The sequence below is a fragment of the Vitis riparia genome, chromosome 18, assembly GCF_004353265.1.
Source record: "Vitis riparia cultivar Riparia Gloire de Montpellier isolate 1030 chromosome 18, EGFV_Vit.rip_1.0, whole genome shotgun sequence".
In the NCBI taxonomy this organism is placed as follows: domain Eukaryota; kingdom Viridiplantae; phylum Streptophyta; class Magnoliopsida; order Vitales; family Vitaceae; genus Vitis; species Vitis riparia.
Genome location: NC_048448.1, coordinates 4,542,499 through 4,570,090, shown reverse-complemented (window position 1 = coordinate 4,570,090; position 27,592 = coordinate 4,542,499). Strand labels below are relative to the sequence as shown.

At 34.5% G+C, this 27,592-nt stretch overlaps 3 protein-coding genes across 4 annotated transcripts; all 3 read left to right on the top strand.

Moving 5' to 3' along the window:
• Positions 1 to 5,676: 5,676 nt before the first annotated feature.
• LOC117906678 lies at positions 5,677 to 14,985 on the top strand. Of its 2 annotated transcripts, XR_004649873.1 has the most exons (5): positions 5,677 to 6,582; positions 10,554 to 10,695; positions 10,777 to 12,957; positions 13,503 to 13,928; positions 14,416 to 14,985. XR_004649873.1 is itself a non-coding variant. In XM_034819817.1 (4 exons), exons 1-4 carry the CDS (start codon positions 5,741 to 5,743, stop codon positions 13,842 to 13,844), a joined length of 3,507 nt encoding a protein of 1,168 aa, XP_034675708.1. In that variant the 5' UTR covers positions 5,677 to 5,740; the 3' UTR covers positions 13,845 to 14,358. The 2 variants fall into 2 exon arrangements, 1 of the variants encoding a protein (XP_034675708.1); XM_034819817.1 differs by lacking the exon at positions 14,416 to 14,985 and having other exon boundaries at positions 13,503 to 14,358.
• A 3,117-nt stretch (positions 14,986 to 18,102) lies between these two features.
• On the top strand, positions 18,103 to 22,264 carry LOC117907078 (5'-adenylylsulfate reductase-like 4). The gene is made up of 4 exons (XM_034820447.1): positions 18,103 to 18,716; positions 20,431 to 20,618; positions 20,697 to 20,821; positions 21,537 to 22,264. Exons 1-4 carry the CDS (start codon positions 18,519 to 18,521, stop codon positions 21,989 to 21,991), a joined length of 966 nt encoding a protein of 321 aa, XP_034676338.1. The 5' UTR covers positions 18,103 to 18,518; the 3' UTR covers positions 21,992 to 22,264.
• Positions 22,265 to 22,836: 572 nt separating this feature from the next.
• LOC117907080 (14-3-3 protein 7) lies at positions 22,837 to 27,434 on the top strand. The gene is made up of 7 exons (XM_034820449.1): positions 22,837 to 23,008; positions 24,287 to 24,593; positions 25,136 to 25,223; positions 25,364 to 25,473; positions 25,615 to 25,763; positions 26,773 to 26,807; positions 27,126 to 27,434. Exons 1-7 carry the CDS (start codon positions 22,945 to 22,947, stop codon positions 27,129 to 27,131), a joined length of 759 nt encoding a protein of 252 aa, XP_034676340.1. The 5' UTR covers positions 22,837 to 22,944; the 3' UTR covers positions 27,132 to 27,434.
• The last annotated feature ends 158 nt before the right edge of the window (positions 27,435 to 27,592 follow it).

The window sequence follows — 27,592 nt, the reverse complement described above, 5'->3', positions numbered from 1 at the left end:
TTTTAACCAGACATGGTTCGCCACTGAGGCAGACCTGCTGCCTGGCATCTAATATAATGCCCGTATCCGAATCCTTTATTTTTGGATGCCTTCCAAGACATGGAAGGACAATAATGGCACGTTAGCTCTCATTATGTGGTTAGAATTCATTTCTACACGATTGTAGCCTATCTCCTGATTTTGATTGATTGAATTTGGTGAATCGTCCCATTTATTATTATTATACTATTTTGCTCTTTTCCTTTTCTCGACTTTAATGGATCAATAGAACTTTAGGTTATGTGCTGATTTTGACTGGTTGAGTTTGACGCATCCTTCTATCTTTCCCCAGGAACCGACACAAATTTTTTAAAGATATCATATCATATCTCTTGAATCAAACTCCAAGTTATTGTTTGATGATACATGTATTGATGAAAATTTGAGAAGAGGACTCAAAGTGACATTCACCGTTTTAATACACGTCCATAAAATTAAGCCAATAAGAAACTTTTTTCCCTGTATGTATGAGATGTCACAATTATCTCGAAGGAGACCTCTTACCCGCTCTCCTCCTCCACTCGAAACTTGGATAGATATAAGATGGCTTCGCCTTAGAAGGATCGAAGAAAGAATGAGCTAGAATAGCCTATCATCTTAGAAAGTGTCTTACGTAAAAGTAATAAACTGATTAAATTAAAATTAGAAGATATTTTTTATAAAAGTGAATTAACGTTTTTATTACATCTCATAGGATTACAAGACCAAACAAGTAAACACCCCTTATAAAAACCGAACAAACAAAAACTAGCATTAAAATTGAGGATCAACTCTGTTATCACTTATAACGATTTACCCTAAATTATATAAATATCATCCATTCTGGACTCAATGTGAGGATCCATTGAACCATAAAAAATATTTATATGATTAAAAGTTAGTTATTTATTATAAGATGTTATAATTAAAAATATAATAAATGAAAAATTACATCTTCATCGGTGATAAATGAAAATTATGAGTTAATTTTAGCATTATTTTTACAATAATTGAATAGGGAAAACGTTAGTAGTGATATGGGTGAATGACATAAGAAGAAAAGGGAGACACGACAAGGAAAGGCATGCGATGATTATAATACTATCCAGTCATTTTTGAGGCCCCAATACGTAAAGAAAAGAAGAAAATATGTGGTGATAGAAGTAACGATGGTAGAGTGTTGCAACCAAAATCCTTGGTTTGACTTAATTTGGCTGATGATAATATCGCGTAGTTTTCCAAGTAGGGGACATAATTGCATATGACAAGTTGCCATGGATTTTTTGTCCATCAAAAATAAAAATTTAAAGCTTGATAATTATTTTTTTAGAATAATTTTGAAAAGTTGTTATCTTATTTTTAATATTTTTATTTTAAATTTAAAATTGATTTTGAAATAAATGAAAATTCAATCATTTTGTCCAGGTTTTGGCAGGGAGGGAAGGATGTAAAAGCAGGAGATGCAACTCTGGGAATGAACCTGTTCTTCCGATCTCAGATTGGTACGGAGCCGCCACCCACTGAGTCATGCATGCATGGGTTGAAAAGAGTTACATGAAATTTCCATAACTGATAAGACAAGTAAGACACATCATTTCATCATTGGTTGAACACACCACCAACAACCAACCCCTCAAAGCAATAGTACACCGGCAATTAGCATGTTTGATTACTGTTTTCATAATTTTTTTAAAAAAATTTAAAACATTTTTTTTAAATAAAAAAAAAAGTATATTCTAAAAATAAGTGGTTGAATTTATAATTTGTAAATATAATACCCATTGAATTCACAATTTATATGATACATTAATAAAAATTTATTAGGATACAAAATCTAAATCTGATTACAAAAATAGAACATAAAAAAAATCATTACTTTTTTACAAAAATTAACAAGGGAAAAAATTTATTTGCAAAGGATTGACGCAGGAAAAAGTTAGTCAATTTGAGAGGCAATGACAACCTTCTAAGTTTTAAAAAGGTCTCTATTAAAATTGAAATAAATTATTACAATTAATTAATTAATTATAAATATAAAAAAATATAATAAAAATGTATATTCCCATATAAGATGAAAAACAAATCACAATAATATAGGAATTGTACAAATTAATTTATTAAACTAATTAGAAAAATAATTTTTTTATTTCCAAATATGACAACATTTTCAAGAAATTTCAAAAAGAGAATTATTCACATTAAAACAATTTCAAGTTGTTGATTTCAATTTGTTCACAGAAAAAAAAAAATTATTCAAATTCAAATTTATTTCCAAAATTACTTTTTTCTTATTGGATACAATTTTAAATTAAAAAGAAATGTTTAATTTTGATTTTATTTATTTATTTATTTTTTATTTTCTTTTGCTAAAAGAAAAGATTATACAAATTTATTTTCAAGAAATATTTCAATTTAAATTTTATTTTTAAAAAATGATTAAAAAAGGATTTTCTAATTTATTTACAAAGGAAATCATCTTCTTATTGTTTTTATTGAAAACAACATTTCTACAATTTTATTATAAAAATGTATCAATTTAATTATTATTTTGGAAAAGTTATTTTAAAAAGAAAAGAGTTTTCTTTAATTTATTAAAAAAGAAAAGAAAACGAGTTTTCATTAGTTTTATTTTATTTATTAAAAAAAAGTATTCATCAATTTTATCAAAAGAGCTCTACAATTCATCCCCTCATAGTTATTTCAAATTTATTAAAAAAAAAAAAAATTATCATTTTTAAGGAAAAAAGTTTCAAATTTATTTAAAGAAAACATTAAGAAAAGAGATTTTATCCTTATTTTTGTTAAAAGGAGCTTTTGAATTTTATTATTTTTAAGAAGTTTTTTTACTTTAATAAAAAGAAGAAGAAGATGATTTTGTAACTTTATAAAAAAAAAAATGTTTCCTATTTTTCATTCAAAACAAGGGTTGTTCAATTTTATTTTTTTATTTTTATTTTTTAAAGGATTTTACCATTTTATTTGCACTGATTTTGTAATTTTATCTCAACAAATATTTTTACAATTTTTATTATTATTTTTATAAAAAATCATTTTTTATTTTGTTTTTTACTTATATTATAGGGTTTTGTTTTGTGCTCTTTAAAAAAAAAACTCAAACCAACAAACCCAAAGCAAACCAAGCCCAAACATTTAAAAAAAAGCCCAAAACATGTGTGCAAGCCCAAATTAATTATATTCAAACCCAAGCAGAATAAAAACTTAAGCCCAAACCGAACAAAAAAATTAAACCAGGCCCAAAATCAATGACTAAAACCAACCAAGCCCAATAAATACAATACAATATCAAGCGAGGCCGAAGTCTCGAAACAAACCAATAATATAACTAAATCGCAGGTGAACACCCATTAAGCCCAAATCCAAAAGAAGAAACCCAAAGTCCACATGAAGAAATTAAGGCCCAAGAACAAGCACTGTAGGAATCAAATAAAACTTTTTATCTTCAACCCAAAATGGGGATGGATTGACAGCCATGGTGAGGCAATGACATCATGATATGAGTTGGTAGTGGCGTTGGTGTTGTGGGTGAGTAGAGGGGTGGCCATGGGTGAGAGAAAGGGGGATAAAATGAGAGAGAGAAAAAAAAAAAAAGGAAAAAGAAAGAGAGAGAGAGATGAGGGAGGCATTGCCAGTCGTCAGTGGCACGACCGACAGTGGCGGTGAGGGGCAATCATGAGTGAGGTGAGAAAATTGAGGAAAAAGAAAGATAAAGTGAGAAAGAGGTGAGAGGGGGATTGTAGCCCGCCAGTAGGGGCGGTGAGGGCCGACTATGGATAAGAGAAAGGGGGGAAAATGGGAGAGAGGAGCGAGGGAGGGAGGGAGGGGGGAAGATAGAGAACGGAAGAGAGGTGAAAGGTGGGGCGTTACTGGTCGATAGTGGTGCCGCTGGTAGATGATGGGCAGGTGGGGGTGGGTGGGTTTTGGTGTGTGTGCGTGGGTGTTGACGATGGTGTCGTTGGGCCTCGGCAGTGGCGCTTATGGGGGAATTTTTAACTTCTAAAGCAACTTTAAAAAATAATTCTTAAAAAATGGTAGTCAGATAGATTTAGGGTACTTTTTATCACAGAAGGTGTCTCTTCTGCACAATTTTCAAATTTATACAATCCGCTTTAAAAAATTTCTCATCACTTTCAATAATTCCAAAATTTTGAATTTATAATAAAGATATCTTTTAAAAATATAATTTTTATAATTTCATAAAATCTGATATATATTAAAAATATATTTTCAAATACATCTTTTATAATTTCATAAATTTTAATTTCTATTATAAATTTTGTAGAATTTTAATTATTTTTTAATATGTGGTATTTTAAAAAATAAACTGTATGTACATTTATAAAAAAATCCCAATTATGGGTAGGTGCAAGGTGGTTAAAAAATATGGTCTTTTAAGATTTGAAATGAAAGGATGATGATGGAGATTAAACCTAAAATAAAATAAAATAAAATAAAGTAATTGAAAGGTGGTTTAATCTTCCAAGATGAATAAGAAATGAGCCTGAAAATTGGGCCAAAATTCAAATAAAAAGGACTAAAAAACATGGAAAGGAAAATGAGTTTAAAACAAATGTTAGAGATAGGTTTGAGAAAATTTTTTAGGTTATCACTTCTCCAAATCACTAAGGTTATGTTTAATTCTCAAAAAATAATAAGATAAAAAAATAATTTTTTTATATTTGATTATTTTATAAAATTTTAAAGAAAATAAATTTGATTTTATCTAGATGAAAATTTATTTATTATTTATATCAAAAACTTAAAATAAGCTCAACTTCATTTTTTATTTTCTTCTATTTTTTCTTCTCAATTTTTTTAAAACCAAATATAATTTTACAGTTGGTGATCCATGAACAACCAAACAGCACATATGAGATTACTTAATAAATTAAATAATTTTCAAAAACAGTAATTCAATGCAATCATCAAATAAATCGTATTGAGCCACCATTGGAGTCATACACATAACACGTCAATTTCATTTCTCAATGGTTAGTTGATTTTTTAAATTTCCTCTTATACTAATATTATTTACTATTTATCTAAAATTTATTGAAAGACAATAAATTAAATAATTATTTATCTTAATAGTCTTTTCATAACAATATATATATATATATATATATATATATATATATATATATATATATATATCTTAATCTTCTTGCCATAATATTCAAGAATATTATATTTTATTAAAAATTATATTATAATACCTGTATTTCATATCAAATGAAATATAATATCCAATTCCAATGAATAACATAATATTTGTATTTTAAAATTAAGAAAATAATTTTGATAAGTTCCTTCTATGATTTTTGAATTTTTTTTACATTTTAAAATATATGTATTTTATTTTAAAATGTAGAGATAAAGTAAGAAAATAATTATTCTTATTTTGTTTGTATTTTTATATTAATTTTAAAAACGACTCATTCATAGAAGAAATCATATAAGGTACAAGTCTTACGTAAAATTCAAATTAAGTGGGCCTGGACAGGTTCACAAGCCCAACAAGAATGGAGGTGGTGTGGGGGAAATGAAATGGGCCTTTGAAACAGTCCCTTGAAACTCCCACCACCCACCCTCTCTCTTCTCTCACCATTTTCTGCGATTGACTCAGGCTCGCCAACTGAGGAAAAAATAAAAATAAAAATAAAAATAAAAAGCTCCTCTCAAAAGGCACTCCAACAGCCATTCCATGTCCATGGCCTCCTCCTCCTCCACAGCCTCCGGCGGTCTCCACCTGGAGGCGTTGCCACTCATCGATCTCCGCTTCCTTTCCCAATCAGAACTCCAGGCCCTCTCTCTTACTTCTTCACACTCCTCCGATCTCCGCCGCTGCGACGACGTTGTCATCCCCAAAATTGACCGCTCCATCTTCAATGAAAGTGCCGGTAGCCGAAAACAGACATACTCCCGCCTCCGCCTCGCCCCTCGCAAGCCCGATATCGCTGCCACCATTCCCCGCCGGCCCAGATTCTCGCCCCACCTTAACCAGAAAGCTGCCCTTGAGCCCGTCGATGAAGAAAACTCCTTAATTATCGGACTCCTTAAAGGCTTGTTCGCTACCGAGACTCACGCCGATGACCTAATCCCGGTTCAAGTCGAATATAGGGAATCGTCTAATGAGATTTTGCAAAATATTCCCATTGATGTTGTTGCCGACAGTGGGAGGAAGAGGAAGCGAGGGCGACCCAAGAGCGAGAAGACGATAGCTGTTTATCAGAATGGTGGAAGCGGTGAAGGTGGGGGTATGGGGATTATAAATAATAATGGTGTCGTCGTAGATGTTGCGGCTTTGGCGAATGCGGAGGACCCTTTTGGTCCGGAATTGAGGAGGAGGACAGAGGGTTTGACCACAGAGGAAGAGTTGTTAGGGTTCTTGACGGGTCTGAGTGGGCAATGGGGGAGTAGGAGGAAGAAGAGGAAGATTGTGGAGGCAAGTGATTTCGGAGATGTATTGCCCCAGGGTTGGAAGCTTTTGCTCTCTATGAAGAGGAAAGAAGGCCGCGTCTGGTTATTCTGTCGCAGATACATAAGGTTTTGCTTTCTTGATAATTTGTGTGTGATTGATTTGTATTGATGTATAGATCAAGGCTGTTAATTAATTGTCTCATGCAATATACATTTGTTATGGAATTTGAATGGCTAATGATAGTTGAAATTATGAACCAAAAAAAAAAAAAAAACCACACTGAGAAGAATGATGTTAAATCAATTTGGTTCCTATGGATGGGAAGTACTGTGCCATATATGGATTGGATCTCTGTTCTTCACTTCAGTTTTTCCAAGGAGCTTCATGTGACAAATGATTTCAGTTGGGTCTATAGGCATGGAGTTCCAAGAACCATATATAGAAGAATGAAGTACATAGTCAAATTCATGAAAGAGAGTAAGATTAAAAATATTAATACTTAGCCATTCATCAACATATACATGTAAAAACCTTAAAAAATAGAGTTTTTACAACTTCTACTTAACAAACTATGACATTTTGACATGCAATTTCATCAAATAATATAAAAATATTTTTTTCATTTTGTGAATTTTTATCTATTATTTCTAGTTCCAAAATTTCTAACTAGTTAAATATGCTTGTCTGCGTTGTTGAATGTGTGTGTTTATATGATGCCTTTAAAGTTCTAACTTTCTAGGGTCATTTCCGTTCCCTTCTACAAAGCGGGAAAACATTTTGAAAATGAAAAACTCAGTGCTCATTTGGATACACTTCCTATTTCTTCGTTTTTAAAATCAGAAATTTCCATATGAAAGTAGAACATCTTGTGTAAAAAATAAAGATTTATCTTGTGTCTTTAAAATCACTTTCAGAAATTTTAAAATTTGAGGTAGTAAAATTTTTTTAAACAGTTTTTAAAAGCATTACTTTTCCAATAAGCCTCTTAGAATTCTTGCATTTTATATAAAAGCTACTACTATTTTCTAATTTTAAAAAAATAGAAAAGAAGAAGTGCATCCAAACACACTCTAAAAATTGAGCAAAAAATTTCATTCACCAATATTTTCAAGTTCAACATTCAAATTATTCAAATAACAACTTCCTAAAATTCGTTTCAAGAATGTACATAATTATGTTTCAGTCTTTCATGTGTGCCTCTAACCATAGGTATGCAGCTTTTTTATGTAGGTTATTTTCTTCTATCTATGCTTTATTTCATCAAATTTTAACGTTAAAATACATGTTAGACAATTAATATAATAACTTTTTAATAATTTTTTTCCAAATTTGATTTGATTTTAAAAACTATTTATCGTTGTATCATGTATTATATTGTTTCTTTTTTTTAGGTAAAAAAGAGCTTGTATTAGAAATGCCTAGAAGCGGTGGAATCATGTATTATATCGTGTTTCTTATATGTATTGTAAGTTATATTTAAGACATAAGACATGTTTCTCTTTCCTTTTTATTATTGATTTTTAAATTTAAAGTAAATTTTAGATGATCAGTATAATGATTATTTAACAACTTTTTTTCCAAATTTTATTTTGTTTAGAAACTATTAAAGTAGTAAAGGTCTTTTTATTACTGTATTATTTATTATATCATGTACCTTATATGTATCGTAACATAGAGTTAAGATAAGATATGTATCATAGTATATAGTTAAGATAAGATACATTTTCTCTTTCCTTTTTATCATCAGTGTCTAATATATTAGTTTTTTTTTTTCTAAATTTGATATTTGTTAGAAGCTGCCAAAAAGGGTCAAGGGTCCTCATGTAGTTGTCTCTTATATCATGTATTCAGGAAGAGTGAGAGGAGGCTATGATGTGGGGGTGTGGAAAGCCATTAGAAATGAACGGGAGGGCATAAGACGTAGATCCCACTTTTTAGTAGGGAATGGGAAAAGGGTTAAGTTTTGGAAAGACTTGTGGTGTGAGGACCAATCCTTGAAAGAAGCTTTCCTTAACTTATTTCTTTTGGTTGTAAATAAAGACAGTTGGGTGTCAGAAGCTTGGGAGGAAGGTGGGGATTTAGGTTTCTGGAATCCCTACTTATAAAGACATTTTAATGATTGGGAGATGGATGAAGTGGAGTCTTTGTTTAGCAAACTGCAGCCCTTGGCAGTGAGAAGAGGAGTGGAGGACATTTTGAGTTGGAGAGAGAATAAGAATAGAAAATTTTCAGTTAGTTCCCTCTATTGCTCCTACACAAGGGTCTCTAGAGATCCTTTTCCATGGGATATGATTTGGAGGTCTTGGGCTCTAGTGAGGGGGAGCTTTTTTGTTTGGGAAGCGTCTTGGACCGAAAATTTAGTCCCTTGATGAGCTGAAAAGAAGGGGGTGGAATATCTTGAATGAGGGCAACTTGTGCAAAGAAGAGGAGGAAACCACCGACCACTTCTATTTTGTGGCAAGGCTAGAATGTTGTGGAGTTTGATCTACTTCCTTTTCGGCATGCAGTGGGTTATGCATTCCTCAGTCAGGAGGGGTTTATTAGGTTGACATGGTCCTTTCGTGGGTAAAAAAAGGAAGAATGCAAGGAGGGTTGCCCCCTTATGTCTAATGTGGACTTTATTGAAGGAAAGAAATGGAAGAGCTTTCAATAACATTGAACGGTTTGACCAATCAATTAAGTCTTTATTCATGTATACTTTTGTGAATTGGGGTAGGGTGTTTATAGAGAATCACACTATATCTATTATTGATTTTATAGATTGGTTGCTTGTAAAGTAAGGGGAAGGTCTTTTTTTGTCTCCTTACTACTTCGTTTTTTAGGGTGTTATTTGTATATTTCGTGCGTATTGCTTTTGCTGCTTTAGGTGTTTCTAATGCAAGCCTTTTTTTACCTATCACAAAAAAAAAAAAGAGAAGATATTTTCTCTTTTCTTTTTGTCATTTAACTTTTAACTTTAAAGTGCATTTTTGAACTACTAATAGAATAATCTTTTAACGAATTTTTTTTTCAAATTTGATTTTTCTTAGAAACTATTGAAAACGGTCAAGGATCCTTGTACCATGATATTGTGTATTATAATGTGTATCTCATACAGTTAAGATGAGTTACATACCGGTGATATTGTCATTTTAGTTTAAAAAAATTTGTATTCTATCATTGTATCATATTGTATATCATACATTTTGAATAGCTATGTTCTTTAATGTATTCATTAGTTTTTCTTCTTTTTCTTCTTTTACTTCTTCTTCTTCTTCTTGCCCTATGGCACTTCTTCTTCCTTATTATTATTGATGTTGCTTTTAGGACAAGAACTCAGAACCTCCCACATCCCCATGCCACTTGAGCTAGGCTTCAATGGCATTTTATCTTTTCTTATCTTATCACTCCTTTCACCTTTAACATCCTGATTTTGGTCACACTCATTTTGTAGACATGGTTTTGATCCTTGTGTATAGTCAAATGATAAAGTCTTAGGTTTTGGTTTACTCTATCAGTTGTAAGAGAAAATTTGGTTTAAATACCATGGTTATTTAAATACCACAGTCTTGTCTTAATGGTTGGATCTTGATGCTGCATTGAATCTATTGCTGTATTTTAGGGGTCAGTGTTTAAACAAGTTTCTGGAGGCCAAGGTGTTGTGTTCTAGATGTTTTGAAATGTAGAGGATCTACTGTGCACTTAATTTTACATAGAACCCTCTCATTCATGAAAGATAAATTATGTCCAATGCTTGTCCATTATGCAGATTATAGGTGAGTTTTTTTCTCAAAAAGGAAACTTGAGTCTATGGAATCTTTCTCAATTTTTGAGTAGTGGTTTTCTTGGAAGGATCCATCAGATGGGGTTTTCCATTTTACTGGCGTGTTTGCTACATGTCAGATGATTATTTCTTAACAGACATTGATCAACATATATGTTTTTTTAGTTTACAAAGATACTCTTATTCATGTTAAAGTTTCTTTTCTTGCCTTTTCTGTTTTATTAGTTATGCGGTTTCTACCTAGTTATTGAAAATATATTTTCGGCCAATTTATATATTATTGGTTGTGTTGTTCTTTACTTACACAAATTTCCCTTATCTATTACTATTCAGCCCTAATGGGCAGCAGTTTGTGTCCTGCAAGGAAGTTTCTTCATGTTTGCTTTCTTTGTCTGGACTCCAAGATGCAAGACAGCCAAATTATGGTCACAATGATGAGAATAGTCAACTTGCCCATCAAATTTCTCCTGGAAATGTAAGTTGGTGGTTATAGTACTTGTTTAGCCCCTTTCAACAGTGCAATTCATATTTCTTTCTATTATGTTGTATTCAACAGGCAGCTGGTCTTACCCTCAAAGATGACAAGAGTAAGGATGGTCTTGTTTGCTCTTCACCATCAACCGTTACTACTATACCTACTTATCATGAGAAGCAAGCCACCTTATTGAACATGGGTAATTCATGGGAGGTCAAAGTGGGGGAAATTTTGAAATGCCATAAATGTGCCATGACATTTGATGAGAAGGATGATTTATTGCACCACCTATCATCATCTCACAATGGGACTGCAAATAGCTGTAAACTCAGTTCATCCATCTGCAATGAGGTGATAATGAAAGAGGGAAAATATGAATGTCGGTTCTGCCATGAGATATTCCATGAAGAGAATGGTTACAATCGCCATGTTGAGATCCACACAAAAACATCTGTTAAGAACGCTGAAACATCAGTGCTAAATAGTGATCCCACTCCCTTGGATGGACTTGTCAGTGATTCTATTGAGAAAACTACAAATGGCCAAGCCAATGATGGAATGAGTTTTGGTCTTACCCATAAGACACCAAAAGCAGATTCTATTAAAGAAACTCATATTGGCAAATCCAATAATTCTTTCTTTCATATGGGGCAGCACTTTGAGGTGACCCAAAATGATGGAACTTTTGCTGACGAATCTGTTGACGAGCAGGATAAAGATTGTAATACAAGAAATGATAGACTGGGGAAGGTGCATGAGGCTCCTGATATTTTAGCTGCTAAAACTAGTCTTGCTGAAGCTGCCTTGTCCACAAGTGAGGATAGAAGTATTCAGAAAGCTTCCAATGAGTCAAATGTTCTCAAATGCCCCACAGATGGAATCAATGAATTATGTGGCAGCGAGGAAAGAATTTCTGAAAGTTATTCAGTTGCTCCTTCTGAAAATCAGCAAACATGCGAGGTTGAAGACAATGTGCATGGTGCTTCCACTAGCTTAAAGAAAGAGCTCAGGCAGGAGATAAGTTATGAAAGTGGTCTAGCTACTCCAAATGATAAAGGAGAGACATGTGCTGAAATTGCCGAGGATAGGCTTTTTACTAGCACAATCAAAGAGATGAAAATTGACTGCAAGGATGAATTTGGGCAACATGAGCCAATATTTGATTTTGACAATTGTGCTACATATGGTAAAGATATTGCAATTAATGTCAAGCAGCAAAGAGTTTCTGAAGACTGCCATTTGCCTGTTCCTTTCCCAAACGAGCAAAAATGTGGTTTTGTTAATAATATGAATGGAGTTTTATCTCCTCCCATAGTGGAGTCCAATCAGCAAAGATGTTCTAAAAGCGTCACTCTATCTGGCAATAACCAGACATATGATGTCAACAATAATGGCAGTTGGGTTTCTACTGGCACTGGCAGGCCTAGAGTTGAAGCGGACAACTCTGGGAATAATGAACTAACATTTGGCTTTGGTAGCAATCACCCTCAGCCTAATGAGGATGCTGTGACCTGTATTGAGTGGGGAATAAGTTCTGGAAGCTGTTCTCTTGTTTCATCCTGGAAGGATCAAACATGCTTTAAAAATAACACCAATTGGGTTTCTGCTTGCACAAAACCCCTGCAGGAAAAAGGTTCTGAAAGTGGTGCTCTCACTCCATCTTGTAAGGAACAAATATGGGGCGTTGAAAATAATGGGAATAAGTTTTCTATTGGCACAATGGATAAGCTCAAATTTGATGAAATAAACAACTCTAGGAATAGTGAGCTAATCATTACTTCTGGCAACATGAGCAACACTGGAGTAGGTATGGATGTTGTGACAAGTGTTCAGAAGCAAAGAGGATCTGAAGGTTATTTATCTATTCTTTCTAAGAATGAGCAAAAAATTGGTGCTGAAAGTCCTGTTACTGGGTTTTGCAATAGTGCAGTGGCAGAGCTCAAACTGGGAGGACATTCTGAGAGTGGATTTTGTATTCAATCTGATGGTGAGCAAAAATGCGGCATTGGTAATGATTTGAAGAGGGTTTATCCTGGAAGATTCTGGGAGGTTCCAAGACTTAGGGAAGTAGAAAATCCTAGTAATACTGAGCTGATGATTGGTTTCGGCGGCAGTCATGCCCAACCTGGTCAGGACGTCATGGCTGAGGTTATGTGGAGAAGTGATGAAGAAAATGTGCTGCAGAGTGCTTTAGGCAATTCTTCATCTTCAATGGTGCTTTCATCCAGTTGCTTTCCCACGTTTGACGTAATCTCAGATAAGGTATGAAACTAGCCATTCTTGAGTCCACTTATGACAGTAAAATGATAAAATGCTCTGGTACTTGATAAAATGGCATTACGAAATGACATTGCTATAGTCAGTTACTCTTACTTCCCTGATCCTAAATTATTTTGATCATCATCTAGGTTTTATTGGTATTGCTTTTAGTTTCTAAATTTCTGCTTTGTATGTTCATTTTATTCCATTTTGGTTTATATGCCTATCCTACAGCAAAAAATGTTGTGGTATTGTTATCTTCTTGTTGCTTGTTTTGCATGGTAGGTGCTATTTGAATTTTGCTTTTCTCCAGAAACCTTAAATTGCTTGATTAAATGGAAGTGAAAATCCATTGTAATGATAGAGGTGGATTGGTATTTAAAAACCTATTTGGTTCCTACACCTCCTGAATTGTCTCCTTCCCATGCACAAACACTCACATAAGAAAAATAAGATGTCATCCATATATATATAGTTTTGGTGTGTATTATTTTTTTGTTCTTTTTACAGAACATCTAAGTTCTGACATATCTTAATATGATGGGCAGGGGTTAAATGGACTCTGTACTGCAAATGAGAAGTTCAACACTGATAGCATAGAAAATCTGAAATTCAGTTCTCTGACTGCACAAAGAAACTCTCTTTCAGAAGATTCCAAAGTATTGTCATATGATGCAGGGATGGAACAAGGGTTCAATTCTTCTGAATGGCTTGAAAAGGAAACTTTGTTGCCAAAAGTAGCTGGGAGGCATCTGGTTGCCGCATTATGCATCTGGTGCAGAAATGAGTTCCATCATGAGAATGTTGGCAATGCAACACAAACAGGTTCAACTGGTTTAATGTGTCCAACCTGCAAGGTTAAGTTCTCAGGGGAACTCAATTTATTCTAGAATGGCTTAACTCTGAACATTCCTGCTCCCAAACTTGCTTCCATTATTCCTGATCGTCGTTATGGATAAGATTCCAGATGTGAGGTAGCTTCTACATCTGACAAAATTCTATTATTACCTAGAAATGCTGCCATCTTACTCATTATTGCACCAATCCCTTGAGTCCATTCTTTGCTTTTGTCATAACTAGACCCTCAATTAGCCCTAATATCTTTAAGATGACATAGTGAATCTTGCAAATGGCAACTAGTTGGATGTTCTAGGGCACTTGTTCAGTCACGGCATCACATTGCTCAGATGGATTTCCTGCAATTGCTTGCAATTTTTTTTTCACTTAGATTTGATGTAGCAAGGTTTGGGAATTTTGTAGTATCAACAAGCAGCTGTCTAAGGTTGTTTTAAGGCTTTGGGTTTTTTGATATTACAAAGACATTGCTGGCAATAAAATATTTGGGAATGAACCCTATGCCCTTCATAGATGGGATGGCTATACCTATCTTCATTGTATTGACAACCGACCTTTTACACCCCAAGGAAGAAATACTGACAGCTTATTCTGTATATTTTCCAGATGGAAGACAGATACATGTATGGTAGTTCCAAGCTAAAGAGGCAAGGCTTGCAGTTCTGGTACGGCTCTTTTTTGTTTCTTGCTGGGGATCGACTTATCACATTCCCTTTGTTTTTTCTTTTGTTTCCATTTAAATGATTTCTCTCATCCGCACACTGACCATAATTTGTGTTGCAAATTTCCAATATAATGTGGAAGTCCATTTTCTGTCCTCAAAAGAGGGGAACAGGAAAGGCAACTTGGACGAGCAATCAGCTTGTAGGTCGCTTTTGTTTCTTCAATTATCAGGGCTGCATTAAGTTTTTCTCTTTAATTTTGGACCACCCAGAAAGGGAGAGGATACTTTCATGATGGGGACCAAATGGCAGACACAATAACACTTTGTTTTCACCCTCAACAAAATCGTAGGCATTTACAACTTATCCAATCACTGCTGCACCACTAGACTTATAGAATTGGAGCTAATTTGTAATTTCTTTACTACTGGCCAACTTTGCCATCTTGTTTCACCGATGATGACCTCAATCAATGAAATGAAATCCTAGCTTCTCAGGAAGTGAAGCATTGAAATATGCATAAGCCTGGTTTTGTAATTTTGATTACCAACGGCCGACGACTAGTCCTCTCTGGACCAGAGGTGCATGGAAAATAAATTTTAAAAAATGAAAAAAAGAAAAAAGATTGAACTGCTTTTTGCGCCTTTTTTTATTTTTTTCCGTACTTAAAATCTAACTGCAATGAAATAGAATGTTTTTAGGCCGACCGGGTTTAATTGTTTCATCTAATTACAATAAAAATGATTTTTGGAGTATAGGATGAAAGAGAGATGCTTTTGACCTCTTGGCACTCGGGAGCGTATTTTATGGAACCTGCAAATATTTGGGTTCGACATTTTGTTAGTGGAACTGTGGAGGTTAAGATCAACTGCACCGGGAACAAGCCTCTGCTGTAGTTGCATAATGGGTTGGTAACTAACGAATTTATCCAAACCAACTTTGGATTTTAGTTGCAATACTCAAACTTGGTTGAGGTCGGTGGGCAAAAACAAAATATTGGCTTTAAGTAATATAATTACTCTTTTAGAATATGTCCAGGAATCTCTCGACATTTTCAACGGCTACCCTGCATTGTTCGTTTGGTAATCAAATATAAAACAAGATTTAAGAAGTGGGTGGAGGCTTCAAAGTTCTTCAACCGGCCTCCTGGTACAATGAAACCAACGATTGGTATGTAAAGGTTGTAGCTTAAATGCAACCATCCTGACTACATCTATTTCAACACGACAACTTCTAAGCTGTATAATGGTGATCATTTCTACATGCTAAGAGTGAAAATTTAAAGGACCTATTTCCTACAAATCCCAACCATCCTAGAATTAGGTTTGCAGACGATAAATTAAATCAACCAAAGAAGGCTAGAGTTGAAGTTATTTCTCATAAAACATGTTTGAGGCTCCAAGTCATGTTTGTGGTGTGGCATAGTCATTGTCACCCATTCTCCTTAAAGAGAGTCACCCTCCCTTGAAAAGATTTTTAAGCATTTCCTAATTTAACAAGACATCATAAGTGCTTCTGTTAACATATTAGATTTTTTTTTTTATCATTATTAAAGAGAATTTAATAAAAAAAAATTAAAAAAAATTATGATTCCATTTGGAAATACATTTTCAAGGCATCGTTTTTGAAAGAAAATCTTCAACCTAAGAAAATCTTACACTCAAATTTTCATGCAATTGAGCCACCCACATGGTGCCTTGTGTGTGCATGTCTCTTTGCTGCAATTCTCAATTCACCATCAAACCACCACTTAACACTCATTCTCTTACACCAATATATTACTCAACCTAGCAAACATCCTTGTTTGTCACTTTGTATTGAACAAGACAAGTTGCCTTGCATATTATAGGCACTTATGGGTGTAAAGTGCCACCATATGAAACCTTAATCCCATATTACAATGGTCAAGGTGTTAGCAAACCAACCCACTAGGTGGGGTTGCATCTTGATTGGCTTAGTTGTAAATACTCCTTTATTGCCTCTTCAAATTGCCACAAAATTGTATCGTTCTAGGTTTAGTTCCCAAAGTCCCTTTCCAATGGACTAAGTAATCAATCATTCTATTCTTTTGCTTACCTTCATGGTAGATTTGAGCCTCTTGCTCAAAATGCATTCAAATGGTTGAAAGTGCATGCTTATGCCACACCTTGATAGGATCTTGATACTTAGGAAGAGGTTTTAATAAAATACATGAAAAAAATGGTGAATTTTCAATCTATTCAAAAGCTTCAACCTATATGCAATTGCACTAAGCTTTGTAGTTACTTCAAATTGATTGTCATACTTTATGATCAAGATCCTCTATACTATGATTTTCTTCCAAATCTATGGTGTAAGTTTCAACAACACTTTACACCCATTTGGAACTCTAATGGCTCCTTCCTTTTGCCAACATACTTTTTCATTTGTTTGTTAGTTTTTTCAAACTTTTTTTAGTTTCTTTAAGCATTTCTTGATAAGATTTCACAAATTTGAATATTGTAGGATCTATATATCTAACTTGCATCCTAGTCAATATATCCAAAGGTATATGAGACTACTACCTAATTACCACCTCATATGGGTTTTAATCTTATAGAAGAACTTCAACGTAACTTATTACACAATTGAGCCACTTCTAACAACTTCGATCAATTATGTTATGTAGTAATCACATGGTGCCTTAAATATTTTTTCAGCATTGCATTCACCCGTTCATTGTGTTTGCTTGGTTGAGAGTGATTTGTAAATTCAAATGTCTCTATCCAAAATTTGCCTATGAGGTGAAAGTATTTGTTGATTACCTTCTCTTCTAGCAATCCAAATTGTTTGACCAAATGACATAAGAATAAATAGATTACTTTTCGAATGGAACATGCATGTAAATTGGCTTAAGACATCCTTCTAAATAGTTTTTTAAGCATTTCTCATTCTAAAAAAAAGAGGCATCACAAGTGCTTTCAATAGGCATGATAAACTTCAAGAAAAATATTTTTCTTCTTAAAGACTCTTTTCCAAGACATTTTCTTATAATTGAATTTTCGCCAAGTGGAGTCACCCATGTGGTGCCTTGTATGTGTACATCCGCGTGTTACTATCTTCAACTTATCAAGAGTTTTGGGCCAAATTTATTGGGACAAAATATTATATTTGGGATATTTTGAAACTATTATTCAAATTAGCTTTCTTTTTCCTTAAAAAAAAGTTTTAAAAACATTACTTTCAAAATACATTTTCAAAACAAATTTAAAAACCATAGTTTTAATACATGGTTTAAAACTATTTTTTTAAAACAAAAAATAAAATAGGAAAGTGAAAGAAATCATTTTGAATAAAAGTTTCAAAAGACGTCCAAACATATATTTCTTTGAGTAAGAGAAACTCGAGTACTAATTCATCCATGCTTGTCATCTTTGTTTTGAACATGGCATAAGGCTTCACATGTCACAAGTTCTTATAGGCGTAGATGCCAGAATGTAGGGCGGGTCCCGCATCAATATGTTTGTGGTGCGGACAATTGGGTATTTAGCTGCCACAGCTAAAAAAAGATTAGAAAGATAAATATCAAGCATGTTAAAAGAAAAAGAAAGTCAAAGCACGTGAGAAGCCGAGTGCAGTATAAAGAAAAGAAATTAATGAAAAATAAAAAAGAAGAGAAATATGAGCAGGAGCGAGGAAGAAGAGAGGAAAGCTACCGTGAGCAGATAGGATATCAACACGCATCTACCAACCCCTCGCACCGTTCTCTTCCAATTCACAATCAGAACCAGAGATCAGAACCCTTCCCCACCATTTCTCCATTTCTCTCGGGGATATCGTCCGTTCCCTTGTTATTCGTATACCCATAATTGCCTTCATACTCCCCTTCCTTTTTTGTTTCTTATTTTTATACATAACATGCTTTCTCTCCTCATTTATCGTCTCCATGAGCTTCAACGCTAAAGTGCGCTGGGCTCGCTCTCCCCACCCAAACCATCATCCTCACCTTCGTCCTCTTCTTCTTTCAATTCTTGATTAGGTTTTTTTTTTTTTTTTTTCATATATTTTTTGGAGTGGGTAAGGTCTCTGATGGCTGCGGGGGTTTGGGAGACGGGGATCGTTCTTTTACTGGTCTTCGGGAGGCTAACCTGCGCCGAACCCGTTAGGGTTTCCTTGTCGCCCGTCTGCCCCACCGAGTCGGTTGCCGATTCGATCTCCGGTTTTAGGGATTCCCATTGCCCGGTTAATGAGGGCGATGGTTCTCTTGATTTCGTTGGTGTTACCGAGGTTGGTTAGAACGCTTTTCTTTTTTTGCTTTATGTCCTGTTATTTCTCACGATTTATGGTGCTCTGAATTTTTTTTCTCTTCTTTTGTCCCTTTGCGATCTGGTGTATTACTCAGTGTTAATCTGGAATTCAGAAATTGTAAATGTGATTTAGGGGAGAAAATGAGAGAAAATAAATCGACAAGAATATAATTAGATAAGGTTTTCTTTCAATAAGAAATTTTGGACTGTAAAGAGAACACCGTAATGGAATGATGGTGTTTTCATAGAATTTTCTTCATTTGATACGTTTGGTGGGCAAAAGAGAAGGTAATATATCAGCTTGGGTGGTTCGACCTATAATTTTGGACAATATAGGGATGTATTTGCGAATTTTGGGGAAAGAAGCAGAGGGAGCTTTGAAGTTGTGATTTCAAAGTTGCTCAGCTGAACAAAAGCTTTCAAAATCATGATTTCAATTTTCAACTGCCTTTTCCAGAAAGCATCATTTGACCATATATGTTGTAGTAATATTTTACTAATACAAAAGTACTTATCCTGGTTGTAGCATGGTCTATACTGAACCTTAGGTTTGTTTCAGATCTCTTGTAACCTGCCAAAGAATTGTCTATACAATGTTGAACCATTCCACATACCTACCAAAGGAGCCTTAAATCACTAGAGATTCTTGAGTATGTTTTGCCTGATCCTTAGTAGGAAAATCTATGTGAATATGATTAGTGGTGAGTATGCACTGGATGTTTTTCCTTTTTTCATTAAGACAATTTCTGGCTTTATTGGCCAATTTTTAGCAAAATGATTTTCCCTAATAATTCTTTAGCAAACAAACAAAAAAGGAGTATTAGCAAGATTTGGGTTGCTGAATTTAAACAAAAATATATTTACAAATGAACTAAATGATTAACAAAAGGAATAAGTGCAGGAGGTTTAATGGTTCTGGCTATGGTTATTGATCTGAATTTCACTTTGATGAGTGCAACCAAAGCTAATATATGGTCCGCCCCATACTAGAGAAACTTGTAGAAAAGTGTCCAGCTCAGTGTAATGTCATAATACCTGGTAAGAAGAACACCCCCAGTGTGATATTGAAGGATGCTTATAACCGCATTGCTAGATAAATATGTAATAAAATCTGTAAAGTTAATTTGTTGTGTGATATTCCTTTAGTTAATTTCATTCTTCCAATAATAGAGGCATGCTTATATCATCCTTACTTTTGGGGCTGCTCTGCTGTTCATATTGGTTGACTTTTTTAACTCTTGGGTTCTTGAACAACTTTTATAGGACAACATTCAAGATTGTTATGACTCTCTCCATATTGTTCTTGCAACCAGAATCTCTATTGACTTGTGTTGAATCTGTGGGGGTTCTTTAAGCCCATATTTCATTGCTTGTTAAATAAATAAATGCAGCAGTCAAATAGCATATTGCATGTGTGGCACTTCTTGTTCTTGAGTAACTGAAATGGGAATCAGTGGAATTTGTGATTTTATTTTATATTTTCTAATGAATATGGTGACATTATATATTTAGTTTACGTTATGATATTTTGTTCAGAGGATTGGTGTCAATAATTATAATATTTTAACATTTAACTTATAGTATGGAGGTAAACTTGATTTGAGTTACAAATGCGTTTTTTTTTTTTTTTTTTAATCCTCTTGCTACATTTCAAAATAGAAAACTAATTTCATTTACATTTTGCTGTTCTGAAGGGAGATGAGGTTTCACTGCAAAAGGCACTGGATATGGTTCACAAGAACACTCATGAATATGTGGCTGTTCTGTTCTATGCATCTTGGTGTGCTTTCTCTAGAACTTGTAGACCAACCTTTTCCATTCTTTCTTCCTTGTATCCCTCCATGCCCCACTTCGCAATTGAAGAATCAGCTGTCAGACCAAGGTTGGAAGCCAATCCTTCTTTTAGATTTGCATTAGATGAATATTGCTTTTGAGAATAATATTATGTGAATTTGTACAGCATACTCTCAAAATATGGAGTTCATGGATTTCCTACTCTTTTCCTTCTCAATTCTACTATGCGTGTACGTTATCATGGCTCCCGGACTCTTGGTTCCTTCATCGCTTTCTATGGTGATGTTACTGGTAGGGCTTCTCCTGAGAAACTTCTTTTGAATGGGATCTGTTTGTTGTTGATCTTGTGGACCAGGACAATGATCTTAGATATACAAGTCATTTAATATCTTAATCTTCTCCAATTATGCCAATCACTTTCTATAGAGGAGCTGCTTCTCATTTTCAAGTGAATAATTTCTACTAATATATGTCCTTGAGAATATCATCATTTTTATTGACGATTACATGTGCTTTCTAGATGGGAAGCATTTAATATCTTACTCATCTCCAATTATGTCTAAGTTATTGAAGAGAGAGCTGCTTTCATTTGAAATGCAATAAGTTCCCACAACCAGAATATTTCCATTTCATAGATAATACATGTGTCTTGCATGTGTTTTCAAATTGTTATTTGCTAGATTTTGCCATGTCTGTTGATGGTTTCCTAGAGTTTGTATGTGTATATGGCCATTAACTCCAAATCAATAAAGCTATATATAAAAGAAAAATAAGAGTTATCACACACATGCACCAAAGAAGAGGGTGGTGGGATGGGGTGGCTGGGATATGTAGTCGTATCAATGTAGTTGCTCATCATTCTGTATGAATGTCTGGGATAATGCACCTTTAGTGCCTTTCCTGGCAATATTTCCAATTTGATACTAATGGTATCTGCTTTGTACAATCTTAGTGAAGAAATATTTCCTCCAATTAAACATTTATTGATCATAGCGCATGCCTATAGGTATGAAGACTGAACCATTGGAACGAGCATCACTGGAGAAAATGGCGAGTCCATCACATCATGCAAAACGTGATAATAGTGAGCAGGAAAGCTGCCCATTCACATGGGCAAGATCTCCAGAAAATTTGCTTCAGCAGGAAACATATCTGGCATTGGCTGTTACATTTGTGGTTTTAAGGTCGCTCTACTTCATTTTGCCAGCTTTGCTTGTGTGCGTTCAATGTGCCTGGAGAAGGCACCTCCAATACACGAGCTTGGGAGGCCTGTGGAGCTTGTGGGAGTATCCTCTTACCTATCTGAATCGGGCAATTCAATTATTCAATTCACTAAAAGAACCTTGTAAGAGAAGCAATCTGCAGGAGGGAGCAATGAATGCCAGAGCATGGGCTTCCAAGTCCCTGGCCTCAGTTTCGATTGGGGATGGGAGCACCAGCCGGGTGGTGGCTAGTAAGTGAGAGGAGAGCAAACTGATTTTTTCCCCAATGGCAGGACCGATATTTGGAACGTCCCAAGGTTTGGTTGCAATATCTGTAATGTCAATGAGGAGTTTGTTCTATAGAATGGTGTTATGTTTGACAACCCCGCATGGTGTTTTATGTGTGGGGGGTTAGATGTTTTGTGATGTGCAGGGGAAAGTGATTCCTGGATATGGCTATTGGCTATTCTATGTAGTAACTAGTAAGTAGTAACCCATTTCTCATTATATTGTAGGTTACAATTTCACTTTACCATCTAAAACTAATAAAATAAAAACGTGCCCCAATTTGTGACCACGAGTTGAAACCCTTTGTTTCTCTCATGGGTCAATAACCGATGAAAAAACGATGTTCTGAATGGAAAAAGGCAGCATAAATTTTTCTCCCAAAGAAAAAAAAAACACATTTAAAACTACTATTTTATTCCAAAAAAAAAAAGATTGTCACATCAGGCAATAATATATCAATTTGGAACCCCAATAAAAACTTTCTATATTCATATTACGCCAAAGGTATAATTTATCGTGACTATAAATGAGGGGATTTTATTAGACAGCGGAGGAATTGTACATAAAGGAACTGGACATAACGGAAGGGTCGTTTGTCACACTCAATTGAGGCCTAAACATGGAATCAAACAATGGTCAGTGTTATGACGGTCAACGTCAGGCCATGTGATTCATATCCAATCCAACGGCCAGTCTGCTTCTATTGCGGCACAACACGCGGCTGAGATTTCACCACCCAACCATTTTCAGGGATTCACACAATTCAAGACAAATTTAAGCCCGTCGTGAAATTTAAGCCGTCGATCCTAGTGTGTAAACCCCAAAATCTCCAATCCAACGGCCCACTCTCAACGACGCCATCTCTTATAGCGGTTACCAAAGTTGCAAGCCCAAGTCTTGCAGAAGAGAGAGAGAGAGACGGCGATGGAGGAAAGAGAGCAACAGGTTTACTTAGCCAGGCTTGCTGAGCAAGCTGAGAGATATGATGGTACGCTTTCTTCTTTCATACCCTAATCTTCCCCATCAGCCCTTCTCCGAATCTCTGTTTTTTTTTTTTGTTTTTTTTATTTATTCCTTTTTTTTAAGGGTATTTACTTTGTAGTTGCAGTGTTGGAAATTATATTTAGGTGGTTTTTACTTGTGATTTAGTTGGTGAATTTGAATTTATACTGTGATGTGATTGTTATTACTTATCTCTACCTGAAAGAGAACTTTCTGGTGACCCTGGACTATCATCAGGGTTTTGTTCAACCATTTGCAATGGTATTTTGCTTGATCCATGTTGTTTTATTATATAAACAAGAACGTAAAAAACCCTACTGGAAATGTGTTCATGGAGTTTCTACTTTTTGGAATTTAGTTTGACTTGTTTCCAAAAGGGTTATTTTCTGCCCTGAATGAATTTTTTACTTCATAGCTTTGGCTGAAATTGGGTTCTTATCTTTGATTTGCTTGTCTACTCTCAGATTCGTGTCTGAATGCTCTTAACTGTTGTAACCAGTTTTTCTTTCTGTTATTTTTCCCTTTAACTAACAAGTTTATGACCATAGTTCTTCCAATGGTTTGTGAAGCTGTAACAGAATGGCAATAGGCGAAGAGTTTGGACTTTGTTTGAAAATGGAATCAGTCCATTATCCATACATGAACTCTATAACACACAATTTGGTAGGCGTAGCAGGGAGAAATTAAAATAGTCATTGAAGGAAAGTACAAATTTGTAACTTATAAAATCCTATTAGATTCTTAAAAAGGTGCTAAACAGATTGATACATTTAAATACTGTCAAACTTAAGATCAACTAATATTATTTCTTGTTAATTCATTCCACGCAAAAATAACAAAAATATTTGATTATCCATGAAATACAATGTATCCATTAATTAATTAATTATTGTTGCATATGGCCTCTGAATAAGCCCATTGTTTTTTTCTTTTTTTTTTTTTTTTTTTTTTTTTTTTCCTGCATAGCATTTGAAATGGGTCTATACAACTTTCTGTTGTCTATGATGATTGATGGTTTTTAGCCACTTTGAAATGCTATGATATTGCTTTCTCGAATGTGGGACTGGTGATTCTAGCCCTTCAGTTGCATCATCTATGGAAGTCAAATTGGAATTTTTCTGGTTTGCAGCGCCTAAGGGCACCTTTATATTCTCCATCCTCCCTGCAGGAGATAATTTGTTTGAATTTTGACATTTTCTTAATGAGTTTACTTCATTTCTTGTTATATTTGATGGTTGGTTTTGTTATTTCTCCCTTGTTTCAGAGATGGTTGAAGCAATGAAGAAAGTTGCTAAATTGGATGTGGAACTGACAGTGGAGGAGAGGAATCTGGTATCTGTTGGATATAAAAATGTTATTGGGGCAAGAAGGGCATCATGGAGGATATTGTCTTCCATTGAACAGAAGGAGGAGACCAGGGGAAATGAGCAAAATGCAAAAAGGATAAAGGATTACAGACAAAGGGTTGAAGATGAGCTGGCAAAGATCTGCAATGACATATTGTCTGTCATTGATAATCATCTCATCCCATCATCCTCAACAGGGGAATCAACTGTTTTCTACTATAAGATGTGAGGAATATTTGACTCTTCTTTTCCTTTTGTTTATTAGATTTTGATTATTGGGATACTTCAAATGATGAGCAAACTTGATTATGAGATGGGACAATAAAATATGCATTTGAAGATGTACAAACTTTTGAAGTCTCAGAAAGTAACAATTGATTTTCTTCATACTATGGTGGAATTGAGAAACCATGGAGCCAAATCCAGAGCAATAGACTAAGCCTTGGACTAGTTTGAAGATGATGAATATATATTATTATGTCTTTGTCTATGTATGTCTCATATTATGGGGATTTACAAACTTGGGTATGAGCTTTTTGGGTTATTAATTCATTGATGGCAGTTACTTTAAACATTATAATGATAATAGTTATATTAGTGAGAAGGGGCATGTTTTCTCTTCTTGCTCTGTATTTCCTTCCTCCATTAGATTAAACCGTAACTCAAGTTCCAGTAACTAAGTGGTTCTGATTCTGCCATCTCATATATTTTTTATGCTGAAATTAAGTTGGCTTGTGATATTTTGTTTCCCTTTTTCCTTATGTCAGGAAAGGAGATTACTACCGATATTTAGCTGAATTCAAAGCAGGGAATGACCGTAAAGAAGCTGCTGATCAATCACTTAAGGCCTATGAGGTCCTTATTATCTAATTCCTCTGTTGAAGCTCATCTTACCTCTCACTTTGTCATTGTTTTATTTTTTTCACCCTCCTTTAATTTTTGATTTCCGTAGTTCAGAAACAGGGTGCTAGTTCAATTAATTTTTTATGCTGCAGGCTGCCACCAGTACAGCTGCCTCAGATCTGCCGCCTACTCATCCAATCAGACTTGGGCTGGCTTTGAACTTTTCTGTCTTCTACTATGAAATTTTGAACTCCCCAGAGAGGTTGATGATGCTCTCTGATTTGGACTATTTATTTTTTTGGTTTCTTTTGTGTTCTTACATCAAGAACGGAGGTCTAGAGGTTTTTCCTCCACTTTCTTGAGTTGTTAAGGTTCTGTTTTGTTTTAAATTTGTGTTGCACAGGGCTTGCCACCTTGCAAAACAAGCTTTTGATGAGGCTATTGCAGAACTTGATAGCCTGAATGAAGAATCATACAAGGATAGTACCCTTATTATGCAGCTTCTTCGGGATAATCTCACATTATGGACCTCAGATCTGCCAGAGGAGGGAGGTAAATGCTGTGAATATCTTTCTCTGGTTTTGAGCCCTGTGTTCACTTGATGAAACCATTTGAATAAGATTGATTTCTTAAATAATGATTTTTTTTCATATTTTATACCTAAGAAAAGTTTAATCTGTGTCTTTTTGTAGAACTTCTGAAATGCATGGATAGAAACCAAGTCTAGAGGACATAATTTAATTTGGGTTCTATTTTAGTAATGTGACAGAGTGCATTAAGGAAGAGGTATTACCATAGGAAAGTGTGCCTTAGTCCATTGAAAAGGATCTTGCAAGGCCTAGTGAACAATGGTATTCAATATGATGGTAGGAATTGTGATGGAACCTTTATTTGTAGAACCATTATTCTGTGCTCATTGAATGAGAATACACGCACCCGTTATTTTTGTTTTTATTTTTATAAATTCAATTAGATTGTTGTTATTGAAAAAATGTTAAATGTTTCAATACCACATAACTATCATGAATCATAAGATACATACCAAAAAAACTCTACATTTTGATGGCCAATACAACCTGAGGGTGCTATTTTGGATGGTTTCAATGAGAAGCAAAATAAAGCCCTTTGTATAGGCACTGCAGTGTGTCAAATTCAATTTTTTAACCTGGTAATGAACATGAGTATATGCATGTTTATTTCTCTGGTTTGTGTTTTTAGAGTTAGTCTTGCTGGATGTTTATTTTGTGATGGTATTAGTTTCTTTTTCTCAATTTACTTCAGAAGGCATGTTCTCATTTAGTTATGTCCTCTATTTTTAATATGTTATTGATAATGGAACAGAAAACTCATTTCCTATGCAACATTTGTATGTGAGTCCATGCAGAGTAATGGTGTGAGGGCACTTTTGACCTCATTGGGAATGATGCAATCATCATTTGCATGGGTTTTTATGTGGTTTATTGGTACTTTTTAGAATTCTACAGAACTGTTGCCTTCTACATACCACAACCAGCTGATGTTTTCTTTTTGTGAATATGTGATTTGATTTTTGATTTGGCAGGTGAGACATCTAAAGCTGATGAACCTCAAGCAGAGGTAAGAAACTGTAGTTCTTTTCAAGGGTAGAGCGTATGAATAGATATTATTGGCCTTTGCTATATTGAGAGCGGGTTCAAAATAGGAAATTTCCCTGTCAAAGCCTTTTAAGCAAATTAGATGATAGTAAGAGGTCACACTATTGTGGATTTGTTAGCATTGTTTACTCCCACCTTTTAATATAATGGGACAATCATTCAGGAGGCTTGATTGATCGGATGGTTCATGATGCAATTCTATGTGAAGTTTTATAACCCCTGCTCCAATTCTCTTCATTTTCTTATTAATTTATCAAATGCCTGTGTGCATGGGATTTGCAGTTAGGTGTGGGACAAAAGAGGTGATTCTTTGAGAGGGTGAGCTCGTAGAAGGATGGAGGAATGGAGCTTGGGAGACTTTTCATCTTATCAGTAGTAGTACAGGAATTGGCAACTATTGGTTTGTATTTATCGAGCAGGATGCATATGGACTCTCATTATGCCTTCTTTTTCTTCTTCTTATTCTGCTGGTTTTAACATACCTGAATCTGTTGCATTTGGTTATCGTGCTGTATTTTTCTATTCAGTATTAAGTTGCCTTATTGCGAACTCAAATAATGTGTTGTCAATTTGTTTCTTTTTTATTTAAGCCTTTTCTGCATGTTAATTGGGGCTGGAAAAATATGTTTAGATGAATTTTTTTATATTATTTAAATTTATATGTTTTTCATAACGTTTTCTCTTTGGTAGGTAGTTCTGTCTCTTTTGAAAAAATTAGTGTTGTGTCAGGATTGTTCAGGGGCTTCA